This window comes from Cebus imitator, unplaced genomic scaffold (genome assembly GCF_001604975.1).
Source record: "Cebus imitator isolate Cc_AM_T3 unplaced genomic scaffold, Cebus_imitator-1.0 Scaffold75, whole genome shotgun sequence".
NCBI classification, from domain to species: Eukaryota; Metazoa; Chordata; class Mammalia; order Primates; family Cebidae; genus Cebus; species Cebus imitator.
Genome location: NW_016107390.1, coordinates 5,940,447 through 5,956,040, shown reverse-complemented (window position 1 = coordinate 5,956,040; position 15,594 = coordinate 5,940,447). Strand labels below are relative to the sequence as shown.

The 15,594-nt window shown below is 36.5% G+C and overlaps 1 protein-coding gene across 1 annotated transcript in view; it reads right to left on the bottom strand.

The window, feature by feature from the left end:
* Positions 1 to 1,471: 1,471 nt before the first annotated feature.
* The window catches only part of FH (fumarate hydratase), a 23,144-nt gene continuing 9,021 nt past the window's right edge, over positions 1,472 to 15,594 (bottom strand). Inside the window, exons 5-10 of the mRNA XM_017532122.2 lie at positions 12,700 to 12,882; positions 9,855 to 10,020; positions 7,910 to 8,113; positions 6,307 to 6,434; positions 4,304 to 4,457; positions 1,472 to 1,823 (exon numbers count right to left, since the gene is read on the bottom strand). Of these exons, the coding sequence (XP_017387611.1) occupies positions 1,681 to 1,823; positions 4,304 to 4,457; positions 6,307 to 6,434; positions 7,910 to 8,113; positions 9,855 to 10,020; positions 12,700 to 12,882 (978 nt within the window). The 3' untranslated portion in view covers positions 1,472 to 1,680. The remainder of the gene's footprint in view (positions 1,824 to 4,303; positions 4,458 to 6,306; positions 6,435 to 7,909; positions 8,114 to 9,854; positions 10,021 to 12,699; positions 12,883 to 15,594) is intronic.

The following is a 15,594-nucleotide window of genomic DNA, read 5'->3' as shown; positions in this document are numbered from 1 at the left end:
ATCTCTTGACCTCGTGATCCACCCGCCTCGGCCTCCCAAAGTGCTGGGATTACAGGCTTGAGCCACCGCGCCCGGCAAGCACGCCTTGTTTTAAAGCAAGCTACACAAGCATCATCTCATCACCATCTGAAGAACACTGGCAGAAACAGTATTGTGTGGGCTAAAACGTAGATCCTATAGGCTCTCTATAGTTCCGTTTTTAAAGTTTGAACCCCCTTTTAAGAGTGAACATTCAGGCTTAAGAAATTAGAAAAATATAAACTTCAGCTTTCATCACAATGTTTCTAGAATTTTTTAAGTTACACTTTTAAATTCTATATAAAACAACTACTTCAAACTATGACAGAGGAGCTGGTGTTAATGTGACTGATTTTCCAAGAATATTAGGGGTAAATATCCCATTTTTTAAAATGTACCTGATAGAGTACTACTTAGAAATGTTTTAGTTTAGAGATGTTTTAGTTCATGAGAGTTTCCCTTATAATCCTGATATTTATTATATGAGGAAGAAGAAAAAATAAACCAAATGCCTGCTCCAAATCCCTACTAAGTAGAGTTTGGTTCTATTTTAAATATGTTCCTTAGCTTTGGGTTTGGGTCACCCTATTCCACATCTCCCTATAACTGCTAATGCAAAATCCCCTAAGTTTGTTTCAAATCAATCTCTACTAAAAAATCTTGGCACTTGAGATAATGAACAAGACTCACTTTCAGGACTTCTTTCCAATCTTCCCGCCTGTTCCCTTTATCTTTCTAATCCTTGTCCTGTAATTTTTAACCCAGTCTTTTTTTTGTTTGTTTGAGACAGGGTCTTACTCTGTTACCCAGGCTGGAGTGCAGTGGTATAATCTTGGTTCACTGTGGCCTTGACTTCCTGGGCTCAAGGAATCCTCCCACCTCAGCCTCTTGAGTAGCTGGGAATACAGGGATGCCCCACCATGCCTGGCTAATTTTTAAAATTTTTTTGTAGAGACAGGGATCTCACTATGTTGCCTAGGCTGGTCTCAAACTCCTAGGCTCAAGTGATCTTTCTGCCTCAGTCTCCCAAAGTCCAGTCTCCTAAAGTCAGTTTCCCTGAGACACCATGCCTGGCCTTGATCTGGTCTCTTTGTGATAACAGAAATAGGTTGAGGGATAGGTGTGTGTGTTTAACACACAGGATTATGTATGTCCCAATTTTCTTAACCTATCCTATTACACACACATATATATATATATATACATCCCCACTCAGAAGGGCTTGGCCACTGTGTCTCTAAACCAAAGGAAAATAAAAGATGGGTAAGGACATGGTTTGGGAATGAGATAATAAGATATGGAAGGGCAATTTTTTAAACCACCAATAACCCCCAAAATTAAAACCCTTTAAAAATTGCCAATTTGCAAACTAATAAAGACAACACACACAAATAGCATAGATTCAACTCTAACACAAGTCAATTAACATAGGAGAGAATTTAAGTCTGCTGTCTTTTTTATTTTATAAAGGTATTTTATTTTACACTTTTTAATTCACCTCGGACCTAGCACATCCTAGGGTTTTATACACTGATCAAATTGCTCTGCTAGAGATACTTAAGTTAAACAGCAGTTTCCTTTCAAACTTACCCAGTTTTAAGAAATAGAAGTCTATTTTTTTAAATTTTATACATGTTTATTTTCATTATAAACTTATTTAAATCACTTTGGACCCAGCATGTCCTTAGGTTTTACCCATTCATCAAACTGCTCTGCTGTGAGATAGCCAAGTTCAATAGCAGTTTCCTTTAAGGTGGATCCATTTTTGTGTGCTGTCTTAGCAATCTTTGCTGCCTTGTCATACCCTGAAGAAAAAAAAAAAAAAGATGACATATGGGTTAGTAGTAAAATTTGGTTTTCTAAAGCAAAAAGTAACATAATTGTTTACTTGATATTGATGCTACGTGGGCCTCTTAAATGACATTTTTTGCTTTTAAAAATCGTTAACAGTGATTAACTGAATACCTGTCATTTCTTACATAGAATAAAACAATTACTTTTCTTAAGAAATAAAGACTTGAACATACCTTACTTTCTCCAACAGATTTGTTTGTAAGTTGACATTTTCCTCTAACTTGGATATTTTGAAGGGGAAAAAGTAGAAATTATAGCACCAAGACATAAAAATATACATCTGGGTGTATTTTTCAAACAACGTGTGTAACTAGGAATAATTATCTTTCTAAGGAAGCATTAACAAGCTAAATGCTCCAGTCCTGCAGCAAATACCGCACTGCAGGGCTGGCAACTGTGGTGAGTGTCTGTGAGAGGTGAGAGGTCCTGGCAGTGAGGCAGGGGCAGGCAGGGCCAGGGGAGAGGTGCCTCCACAGCTGCTTCCTATGGCTCTTCTCCACATGGCTCTCCATGCAATGGCTTCTATCCCTTCACCCCTCCCAGATGTTACAGGGACGTAAGTGTGAGAGTGTTGGCAGAAATACAGACTGTACAAAAGATCACAGGCATACTGTTTACTTCAGAGTTATTTGCTTTTCAAATTAACAAAAGTAGTGGCAGGGCAGTTCTGCAAGTTGTCTTGTCTTAACATATATATTTTTTAAGTCGACAGGAAAATGCAGGAGTGAAAATGAAACCAATGAGGGAGAAAAAAATAAAAAAATAAGATCAGAGAAATATAACCAAAAGGAAGAAGCTTGCTGAGGCAGTATAGATCATCAACTTAACGAGATGGCACGTGTCAGTACGCAACTGCTAACCAGCTGTAAAAGAAATTATGAGCATAGTTAATGTTTTTACTTACCTGAATTTGTGAATGCTAACTATGTTGAAAAGGGCATTTACTGATCTGAAAGGGCATTTACTGATGCCATTTACTGAAAAGGGCAACTTTCATAAAGCAGAGAAGCTTTGAGAAAGAATTTGCATGTTCAACTCTTAGGATCAATATATCCAATACTTTTATTTTAATAATGGCTTTAAAGTCTAACGATTGATGCTTCCCACTTTCAGTTGTCAAGTCCAGTAAGACATTATCAACAACCAGCCTGGTACATAATGAAAATATAGGAAACCCATGACTCAGAGGCTTGTAAGGCTCACACGCAGTCAACTAGTGAGATAGTGTTGACCCATCTCACTCTTATATGGCGTCTAACAATTCTTTTTATGTTACAATAAGTTGATTCTAAGAAATATTTACCAATCATTCAACTTTAGGAGACACCTCTAACTTAAAAGTTTTGGCAACACATTCTGAAGTAAAGATCTGATGAAAACTGCTCACACGAGCCCCTGGATTCTCTTTTATACTTTTCCAGACTGATGTACCATAATTTGAAATGCATTAAACATTATTACCAATCTCAATACTACATCAAAAAACTGACATCGTACTGGGCTCAGAGCTATCTAAAAGCGTCAAGTAAGCTTTAAGTTTTAAATATTGAAATTATAGCTTGATATAAAATGAGGAATATAAAATTTCCCTTGAAAGTTCAGGATTATAGAAGAATGTCTGAAAGCAGTAGCCATATTATGCCAAATGGGTGAATCATTACTTATTCTATAATAGAATATCGGAAAATATATTAACCTCAGTTTAGCAGAAGGGAGAAATGGGAAAAAGGCTTTTAACACATCATTATATAATGCAAAATAATGCCTCAAAAATCTACAAAAGTGAAAATGGTTTATTTAATGGGGATCACTATGGCCAGTCCACAACCCAAATCTATGTTTGATTTTACATAATAAAATATTTACAATTTTGAAAAAGGCTTATAATAGCATGGTTTTAGACCAAATATTTGCATTTTCCTCCCTCCCTTTCTCTAGAAGCAATGAATGCATAACCTTTTTGTTTTAATTGTAACTTTCCCTTTCTGAACTGAATAAAACAACAAAATTAAAGCATTGTAGAGATCTAAGGAAAGTAGAAAAATGAGTTCATTCCATGTTGCTAATCAGCAGTGCCACCTAGTGACATTACCCACTGACAGTCTTAAAAATAACTTCCCCAATGGTCTGCATAGAATATTTAGCATCTGAAGTCCATTAAGATTAAAATAAGTCTTAACTAGTGCTTCTCAATACATTTCAAATAAAATGTGGCATAACAGATCAAGTTTTGAAAGCACTATGACACCATACAAATCATAAATGTGACTTGTATAAATATTCCACACAGTTTCAGATATTTTGAGATTTTACTAAAACCATATCCAAAAGAACTTTGCTGTTCTCAAACACTGATCTACTTGTCTCTTAAAAATGTTGTAGCTTTTTAATTTTGTATTCAAAATGATACTATTATTCTTTAAATGCTTACCTATGTGAGGATTGAGAGCTGTCACCAACATTAGAGACTCACTCATCAGCTTGTTGATCCTTTCTGTATTGGCCTGGATTCCTACCACACAGTTTTCTGTAAAGGAAACTGAAGCATCCCCTAGCAGCCTGGCTGAGTGTAACACATTTTTAATCTTTAAGAGAGAGAGAGAGACAGACATTACTAAGGCAACATGTTTTTTGTCCGATAACATATTATTTATTATTTGTTGGTTGATAGCAAACATACAATTCAATAAACATATATAACTCCTACAAATTTTAAGGCAGTGTACCCAAGGAAACAAATGTGAAAGAAAGCATGAATAGCTGAAGGCACAGAAATCTAAAAAAGGTGAAAAAAACATAAATATAAATGACTAATACACAAAATATCCCATAGCAAGTATTTTAAACAGAGGTTTGAAGTGTTAGAGACCACAGACAAAGAGAAATTAATTCTAGTTGTAGGAACTGGTGAAATCCTATTTTATGGAGTGGACTTAGCCAGAGAAAGAAAAAGAATCTTCCATGCAGAAGAAAGAGGAGCAGAGATGCAGAGGTTCCAAAGTTCAGCAACAGTGTGAGACAATTAGTAAAGTTAGGGCAAAATCTAACGATCACCAAGTTTCCAGGTTTTCCATGCTTTAACAAAACAAATACTCGAGTCACTATAAAATAATTTTTCATATAATGTTTAAAAACAGTACAAAAATCAATTAGTTTGTTTTTGCTTTTTTTTTTTAAAGCAACATTTCCAATTATTTATTAAGATGTATACACATCCTAATATCCTCTGGTCTAAAACTCCACGGTCTGAAAACTAAACTTCCAACAATGGACTTTAATAGAAGACACAATAATCTAAGTTTTGATTTGCTAGTAATAACCTTACTATAAGGCAAATATTATCATTATTTATTTTATATTAAAATAAATTTTTAAAAAGATTAACAAGACATTTATTGTTATGCATCTGTATATATTGGGTATCTAATGTTAATTGGAATCTGATCTGAGAGCAAAATTTTAACAGTTTCAATTCTGCTTTGGCCTGTGTTTTTATTTATCACTAGAACATACATTCCATGAGGGCAAAGAAACCTGTCTTTTTCATTGCTCTGTCTCTCTTATGCATCCAGTACAGTGCCTGACACGAAATGGTACTCAATAAATATTTAGTGAATACATCCAATATACTTAATATTTATCATTTGCATATTCTTATCAAATTAAAATGAGAATTTACAACAGATTCCAAGAGGAAGTAAGCCCCTAATAACACCTTGTACCAAAGTAAAGGACTCTAAATGATGGCAACAGCTCCACTATCTGATGCTGAGGAAACTCGATGAGAAATGACACAATGCGTATAACGATCTTGGTAAAGGTGAAAGAAAATGAACAGTTTTGATGGACACAATGTTTTCAAGTATGTGGAAAGGTAAAGCCAAACAATGAAAGAAAGACTGACAGGGTGCAGAAAGAGAACTGGTGAAAAAAATGTTCAAGAAACCAGGGATGAAGAATGTTTCAAGTAGGGACAGCCAACATAGCTCTTACTAAGAGAAGAACTAACTGTGCAATGCCCGTTGGACTGAGGTAGTTACCAACAACTGGGAGAATAATTCAAGCATGTGTGGAGGGGGCTATGCTGGGCTGTGGTGACTCTAGCATAAACGAAAGTGAGTATGTGTCATTCTTTTAAGAAGACTGAATTTGAAAGAAGAAAGCAGCAGCATGAGGAGACAGGGTTGTGGGGAGGCGTTTTATTTTTCTTAAACTGGGGCTATTAAAAAAAAAACCATCAAATTGCTTAGGGTAAAAGTCAGTTAATTTCTAATATCTAGGATTATTCTGCTAACTTAATAAATGCTTGATTTCCAACTGCTAGTTATGTCACCCAACTACCCAAAGTGGAATCACTAGAAGTCTTTACGAAACAGAAAACCAAGATAATTAGCCTTTGGTCAAAAAACATTAAAAGTCAGACTGAAAGCCTACCATCATTGGCTTGAAAACATTCAACTCAAAATGTCCATTGCTGCCTCCAACGGTTACAGCAACGTGATTCCCCATGACCTGGGCTGCAACCATGGTCATTGCTTCACACTGAGTAGGGTTCACCTTGCCTTCAAGAAAACCACCAATGACAGAATAAGATTAGAATTCATGCAAATAACCAGGAAAATAAAGAAATCTAATTTCATTAAATAAAGTAAGATATACAATATAGCAAGGCCCAACCATCAGTGTAATTTAATGAAACAAACCAACCAAGGAAAGTGAGATGGGTAGCCACAAACTGAATCATTCAATGGTTAATGAGCAGCCACACCTACACATTAAATATAGTTCTCCACCTTCATGATTTCATTCATTCTATAAATATTTATGGAGCCAGGCACTCAATATACAATGGTGAATAAGAAAGATGCAGGCCCTGCCCTTGCAGAACTTGGAGGCTATGGAGAAAGAGCTGGCAATTATAAGGGGTAAACACAGAAAAGCGCATGCTGCTATCAGAGCACTTATAAAAGCGACCGTTCACTAACACTTGGGAGGCTTCCTAGGGGAAAGTGATGCTAAGCTAAAATTGTCCTATTTATTACATGAGTCTCTGGAACCCCACTACCCTGCTCATACTCCTTGGACAAGCTCAAGTTTGAATCAAACAACCCAGATTCCTCTGACCAGTACAAGTGAACACACTGGAAAGATTATTCGGTAGATTATTTCCTTTATCTGTGATTCCTCATTTCTCTTTCTTTCGGCAATCACCTTGGGTTTGCAATCAACTAAACCGTGATGCCATTCTTCAACATGAAGTACTTTAAAACAAAATCTCATCTTCTCTTATTCTGCAGATGCACACGTTTTTTTAAAAAATCTAGAGTCAGGCCTTTCTTTCTCACTATTAAAAGTTACATTGTCAGTTTTAGCCCAAGCTACAAAGGCCTTTATGGATCTCAGTTCCATCATCCCTAGTATTGCTATCTCAACTCTGTGACCTGCTAATATGATTAGCATGTATTCTCTTCCTTCACCCTCAGTCACCAGTAAAGCGTTGAAAGGCAGAGCCCTTCAGCTTGTTACCAAGATATTCTTCTAGACTGAAATCACCTCATTAGTCACTTCTTAAATGTCACTGTTCACCCAGCTACACTCATCTGCCAGCACTGCCCACGCTTCTCCACTGGAATCAATGACTATCATGCAAATCTATCAAATGACTTACAGAAATCCAGACATACAGTGTTGTGTCACTTGCTGTATCTAACAGGCACATAATGCAATACGAAAAATGAAGTAAGTGAAGTTTGGTATAATTTCTTTTTATTCAACCCATGCTGATCACTTTAACAGCCTGTTCTACATTTTCTAATGTGGGATTCCAAATACTTGCTACTAAGTCAGATTCTTTTTTCCTATCTTGTTAGGTGATGTACCCAGAAGTCCCAATCAGAGGACCACAGACATTCTGAAATAGTGTGCCTTGCGTATCCAGCTTTAGAATAACTTTAAACAAAAAAGACAGGCTCCATAGCTAAGAATGCCTAGGATCTAGTCAAGTTCTAGCTCTAAAATTTACTAGCTATGTGATTACCTGGCATGATACTGCTTCCTGGTTCATTTTCAGGCAAGATTAGTTCTCCCAGACCTGACCGAGGACCAGAACCCAGAAAACGAATATCATTTGCTATCTTCATCAGACTGCAGGCAGTAGTGTTCATGGCTCCACTGAGCTCAACCAGAGCATCATGAGCAGCCAGAGCTTCAAATTTATTTGGAGCAGTGACAAAAGGCAAGCCTAATGACAAGAAAAAATAACCTAAATGGGTGAACAAGTTAAATTAAGCATTTTTCTACTATCAGCAAGTTAAACAGAAAGTTCCAATATATAAAAAACCAAAAATTTTCCTTCGGAAAAAAGTGTTTACTTAAGACTCAAATTTTGTCTACATTTTTTAAAGAAGTCCTAAAGGAGTACAAAGAATCTGGTATTACATTTTTTAAGTTTTTTGAGACAAGGTCTCACTCTGTTGCCCAGGCTGGAGTACAGTGTGGCTTGATCACGGGTCACTGCAGCCTCAACCTCCATGGCTCAGGCAATCCACCCACCTCAGTCTCCAGAGTAGCTAAGACTACAGGTGCATACCACCATGCTCAGCTAATTTTTTAGATTTTAGTAGAGATGGAGTTTCACCATTTGCCCAGGCTGGTCTCAAATTCCTGGGCTCAAGCGATCCACCCACCTTGGTCTCCCAAAGTGCTAGAAATTACAGGTGTGTAATCCCATTGTGCTTAGTCAGGGCTACATTTAAAAGATGAAATAACAAGTACAATAAATGTATTGAAACACAATCCTATTGTAAACACATGTATATGATGCCTGACTATGAGTAAAGATAAAAAGTATGTGGGAATTCATTCTAGTTTATTCCACACTCCTTTCCTAATACAATTTTTTTTTTCTTTTGAGACAAATTCTTGCTCTGTTACCCAGGCTGGAGTGCAGTGGTACGATCTTGGCTCATTGCAACCTCCTCCATCAGGGTTCAAGCAATTCTCCTTCCTCAGCCTCTCAAGTAGCTGGGATTACAGGTACACGCCACCACACCCAGCTAACTTTTTTTTATTTTCAGTAGAGATGAGGTTTTGCCATGTTGGGCAGGCTGGCCTCGAACTCCTGACCTCAAGTGATCTGCCCACTTTGGCCTCCCAAAGTGCTGGGATTACAGGTGTGAGCCACCACATTCAGCCCCTATTACAATTTTGAAAAGTTTCTTTCCTCACTTTACTGTGCTCCATTGTCTCCACTAGCCAGGGACCCACAACACCCCCTGTAAAAATACGGTGCTAAAATGAGCTTGATATTCTCGGTTAATATTCCTCATGTTAAAAAATTTTTAAATCTACATTTGCCAAACCCTAAAAGTAGAGTTCTTTTCTATGAAAATTTGATTTAAAGACAAAGCAGCTGGTAGGCTATCATGTGCAGTGTATGATTATCTCTACCCTAACCCTCTGGTAATATCTGCATCTTAATAGTTTTCTTAAGATGACAACTTGGCCCTAATCATAGTTATCATTATCTGAAGTATAGTACTCTGTCTACTAAAGGAAAGACAGCATTCAAAAAGGTCAATAATTCAAAGAATTATCATAGCATGACACAAGAAAAAAAGGAAATTAAGTCTGTCTACAATATATTTACTATTCAAATAACTAACTCAACAGTCGGTTTTTTTCTGCCAATTTTGAAAACTGCTATTCAAAACTTTAAAGGGAAAATAATTGAAAACTACCCAGTAAACAAAGCTAACACTGTTAGATTTTAATGGCATGCTGTATAAATTCCTATATGGAAAAAAAAATTTTTAAGCCAAAGAATTAAAATTACAATTTCAGAAAGATATAAAACACATTTGATGGAAAAATATTATTTCTAACTTTAAATTCACAAGAATTCAAGACAAGAACACCCAGAAAATACACAGACCATGTACAATGAGAAATGAAAATGAGAAATCATTCACGTGACCACTAACCTGTAAGTGCAGCCACTTTTGCAGCAACCTTTTCTGCAAAGCCAATTCTGGTATTCAAACCTGTACCAACAGCAGTGCCTCCAGCTGCGAGCTCGTAGATTCTTGGCATGGCAGCTTTTATTCTTGACATCGCATATTTCACTTGTTGAACATAACCGCTAAATTCCTGAAAAGAAAATTAAAGTAAGAATAAGTAATTCCTAACAGCTTACAAATTAACGGCATTAAATGGAAGTTTTTAAAAATAACTTTCAGAATACAAAATTATAACCTAATCAAGTTTTATTTATACTATTTCAAATCTTATGATGAGTAAAGCATAGGGAAGGATGACGCTTTATAGAACCATAAGGTAGGACAATGCCACTGATAACACGCAGCCCATTTATTATGTTTTAGTCTTTTAATAGAAACCAAAGAAAAACAGCACAGGAAACAAACTTTAAAAAGGAAAACTTTACTAAATTATTGGTTTACTTGCAGTCTACTAAAGAAACTGAAGTGATATTTTATTTTTTGGGATGTCTCAGACAACTTTGATAGAAAAAAATAGTAACTCATCTCCCCCCAAAAAATGCAAACATAGAAATCTTCTCCATATAATTTCAGCATATAAACCTTACAGGAAATATAAGGACATTCTCCAGAGACTTGGGAAGCTAATGACTCACTGAATAGCACAGGAAGGTAACGGTTTGCATTCAAAGACCTTCCAAAAAGAAAAGGAGGTGAACAGTAGAGTCAGCTCATAGCATCTATATGCCAGTATCAACACTGGCTCCCAAATTATGGCATGCTTTAATTAAGGCAACCAGAGAATTTATCATGGTTTGAACACAGAAAAGGCTCTATTAATAGTTATGCAGAAACAAAAGGCATAAACTGGGTACACTAAATCGATCCTTTTTTCCTGCTTGAAAACACTAAAAAGCCATGGTAAGTGCTAGGATTTCATGCTGTTCTAAAGAAAACATTTCAAAAGACATAAAGAATTATAGGTAGAACTGATGCATCTGATTATACAGTCATGCACCACATAATGATGTTTCAGCCAACGACAGATCACATAGACAACAGAGGTACCCAAAGATTATAAAACCACATTTTTACTGTACCTTTTCTACATTTAGATATGTTTAGATACACAAATACCACGTGTTATGATTGCCTATTGTATCCAATGCAATAACATGCTGCACAGGTTTGTAGCCTAGGAGCAAAAGGCTATACCACATAGCCTAGGTGTATAGAAGACTATACCATCTAGGTTTGTGTGAGTATACTCTGCGATGTTCACACAACTATGAAATTGCCTAAGGATGCAGTTTTCAGAACACATCCCCATTGTTAAGCAACACATGACTATGTATATATACACACACTCACACACACATACACCCTAGCTAGAGTCACTTATAAAATATACTTTGACTAGGGAACAATGCACAAACTCAAAAAACAATCCCAAGTAAAGCAAATATAAATGATTCTGATAAAGTCAAACAGAAAAATATAATTTTCAGTCATAATAGGAAGAATGATGATTTTACACAGGAGGCTGTGTCATGGCCCAAACAGTATTTAGTATTGTGGTTGTCAACACCAAAAAAAGGTTAAAATTGGAAACCTGAGGAATATTTGAAAGTTTCAAACACACATACTGTTCATCCTTCAAAATTATGCATGGTCCTAAGTACTGATGATGCAAAGAGAAATGAGACACAGCCTTAAGCAGCAACTTAATCCAGTGAGTTCAATTTAGTCCCATTATTTATTTTTCAATTACTCATTTCAAGTTTTCCTCATTCCTTCACAATGAAATTAAGCTACTCAAATTGGAGTGTGAGTTTACTAACACAAAAATTGTTCTCTGTATTTCCTTACATTTCTGCTACAATGCACACAACTAGATATTCCTTAAGGCACTGATAAAAAAACATGAAAATACTTTCTAGTATCTTGGACAAGAGAGTAGTATCCCTTTCACATGTCGTCAAAAACATCTTAAAAAGATCTACTGGCCAGGTATGGTGGCTCACACCTATAATCCCAGCACTTTGGGAGGCCGAGGCAGGCGGATCACGAGGTCAGAAATTGGAGACCAGCCTGGCCAAGATGGTGAAACCCCATCTCTACTAAAAAAATTAAAAATTAGCTGGGCATGGTGGTGCATGCCTGTACCCAGCTACTCAGGAGGCTGAGGCAGGAGAGTCACTGGAACCGGGGAGGTGGAGGTTGTAGTGAGCCAAGATTGCGCCACTGCACTCCAGCCTGAGCGACAGAGCGAGACTCCATCTCAAAACAAAAAAGATCTACCTTGTTTATCACATTAAAATTTAATTTTAAATAACTTAACTAATTTAGGTAAGAAAGACAATTTAAAAACCATGATGATACTGCTGGAGATGACAGTGATGATGGTGGCGATGATGGTAGCTAACATTAATGGGTACTTACTATGTGCTAGGCATGCTTCTGAGCACTCTACATGAATCAACTTATTAGAACTTCACGACTATCCTATGAATGAAAATTACTTTCCTCATTTTATAACTCAGAAAACTGAGGCACAGAAAGGCTCAATGGTTTTCCTGTGGTCTCATAGTTATACACAGCAACGCTAAGATTTGAACACAGCAGTCTGGCTGAGTCTGGCTTATGGCCAGTACACTCTGCTTTTGTTCTGGATGTCAACAAAAATTACTGATTGGTTGTACAGAACAATCTCTGTCACTGAAGTTAACGGTTACAAATTTGGCCTTTCAAACCAGTCAGATTTCAAGGATGACACATTGGCCATTTGTATCAAGCACTAAATTGAATAAAATTAGTCAAACTCTTATACCTGCCCAAGAGTAAGCGGAACAGCATCCTGAGTATGAGTGCGTCCAATTTTGATGATCTGCGCAAACTCTTTGGATTTGGCCTCAAGAGCATCGTGTAGCTTCTGTAGCCCTGGTAACAGTACTTCGTGAACTTCTATTGCAGCAGCAATGTGCATTGCTGTGGGAAAAGTATCATTTGAGCTCTGTTGGAAATTTTTTAAAAGAAATATAAAATGTTAAATCAGAGGCAACGAAAATAAACTTCTCAATTAAAAAACTCTCTACTCAAAACTCAGCTCATTTACATTTACATGTGGCATGTCAAAGGTAAGTTATACAATCGAATAAGCAGCATCTTCATTTTTAATATATACTCAGAATTGTATTATATATATTAAGTATACTGAATGTATTGCATAATATATATAATACTTATAAATCTGCCTGCTAATAAATGACAGCAAAATATAGAGAAGTATAGTCAACAACTATACTTGTAGTTGAATATCTTATATCAAATTATATCAATTATTGAATTATATATTCAATATCTTACAATTGAATATCTTACAATTATACAGCGCATACAGCTCTTTATGTATTAAGTTTAGAAAAATTCTGTGAAGTAGGTCACCACTTTAAAAATAGGAAAGCCAAGCCCTCGAAGAGATTGTACAAAAGCCAAAATACTTAGCAACTGGCAAACCTGAGACCTAACTAGGTAGTATACACTCAGTGCTCTTCCCTCAACTGTTGATCCTGTACTTTTAAAACATATCAAGCTGGGTGCAGTGGCTCATGCCTATAATCTCAGCACTCTGGGAGGCTGAGGCAGGGGGATCAATTGAGGCCAGGAGTTTAAGACCAGCCTGGGCAACAGAGCAATACCCTATCTCTAAAAAAATTTAAAAAGTTAGCCAGGCATGGCGGTTTGTGCCTGTGGTTCCAGGTGCTTGGGAAGCCAAGGCATGAGGATCGCTTAAACTCAGCATTTTGAGGCTATAATGAACTATGCTTACTCTACTGCACTCCAGCCTAGGTGACAGAGTGAAACACCATCTCTAAATACACACACACACACACACACACACACACACACACAAGTATACTGTTATTTAACAAGATACATTATTGATATATTTTAACTGTTTATTATGCAAAATATAAAGTACTTACAAAATTAGGATGAATGGTATAATAAACACTTATGTACCTGTCACCTAAATTCAAATAGTTTAAATAATTATCAACATGTAGTCACTTACATTTCATCTATAACTGTACCTTTCTGAAGCAGATTTCAGACTTCAGTATATATAGATGATAAATTCATATTTAAAGGAAAGTATTAGACTGGAAAAATCCTTTATACAATGAACTTATATGAAAAACCATCTTCCTCACTACTTAAAAATATATTATACCTAGCATCCAGATCTTAGTTTCTAAATATCATTTTCCTATAAAAATTTTCCAACAGTTCCTTGAAAAATGGCTGTTTCTAGGGCTGGCGCAGAAACAACACAAGATGGTGAGCTTGGAGCATCCTAAGGTATCAAAAAGTTAGAACACGCTTACAAAAAATAAAAGGATGATGGCATGCCTAAGGGACACAAGAGCCAATGGAATTGGGTTCCCAAGGCTGAACAAATTTAAGCAACAATATAAACAAAAGTTTGGGATTATAACCTGACAAATAAATAACCATAAATCCATATTGATATATACAAATAACTGAAGAAATAAATAAATTGGGCAGGGAGAACAAATCTTCCTTGCAGAAAAATTCAATTAACAAATATAGAATGAATAAAGAAACTAAAAAATCACTATTAAAACACCATTGAAGTAATTGCTGTAGACAAGATCCCCTGGTGAATGCTAAAAATAGCGGGAAAAAGTTTAAGAAAAAAGAAGATAATTGCATAGCCTCAAGGTAGCACTATCAACTACTACAGTGATTTTAAAGTCCGAAAACTTTTTGATACTCTTCCCTCCAGAAACTGAAGCTCAAATATAGTGTCTGAACGCAAGCAGGGTTTAGTGACCTATCTCTAAACAACAGGATATACAAGAGGAAATACCCTAGAGGAATCTGGCAAGCTCCCGCTTAACCAAATGATTAATGTTAACATCACTAGTAACAAGTCATGTTGCTACCATGAACCCCTGATATGATGCAATGAGAAGAGCCCTTTATTTCTGTGATAGTTTTCTCAAAAATTCAAAAGTCTCAGTCAAATGAGAAAATATCAGACACACCAAAATTGAGGGACATTCTACAAAATACCTGACCACTACTTCGAAAAGTGTTAAGGTCACTATTATGTGAAATCCTAACCCCTACGGTAATGGTATTAGGAGATGGGGACTTTGCAAGGTGATTAGGTCATGAATAGAATTAGTGCCCTTATAAAAAAGGGACCCCAGAGAGCCCCCTTGTCCCTTCCACCACATGAGGACACAGAAAAGACAGCTATCTACAAACCAGAAAGTGGGCCCCCATCAGCCAATGAATTGGCCAGTGGCCTGATCTTGGACTTCTAGCTGCCAGAATTGTGACAAATTAACTTCTATTGTTTATAAGCCACTCATTCTATTGTATTTTGTTATTGCAGCCCCAAAGGAATGAGACAATTGCAAAAGACCAAGAAACTGTCACAGATTGGAAGAAACTAAGGGGGCATGTAACTAAATGTAATGTATAGCCTTGAGTGGATCCTGAAAAAGGACTTGAGTGGAAAAACTGGGGAAATCCTCAGTTTTTAAAAAACTTTCCACTAACAGGAAAAACTAAGTTTTTTTTTTAAAAAGTCTGAGGCTTTTTTAAAAAGTCTGTTGTTCAGTTAAAAGCACTGTATCAGGCCGGGCGCGGTGGCTCAGGCCTGTAATCCTAGCACTTTGGGAGGCCGAGG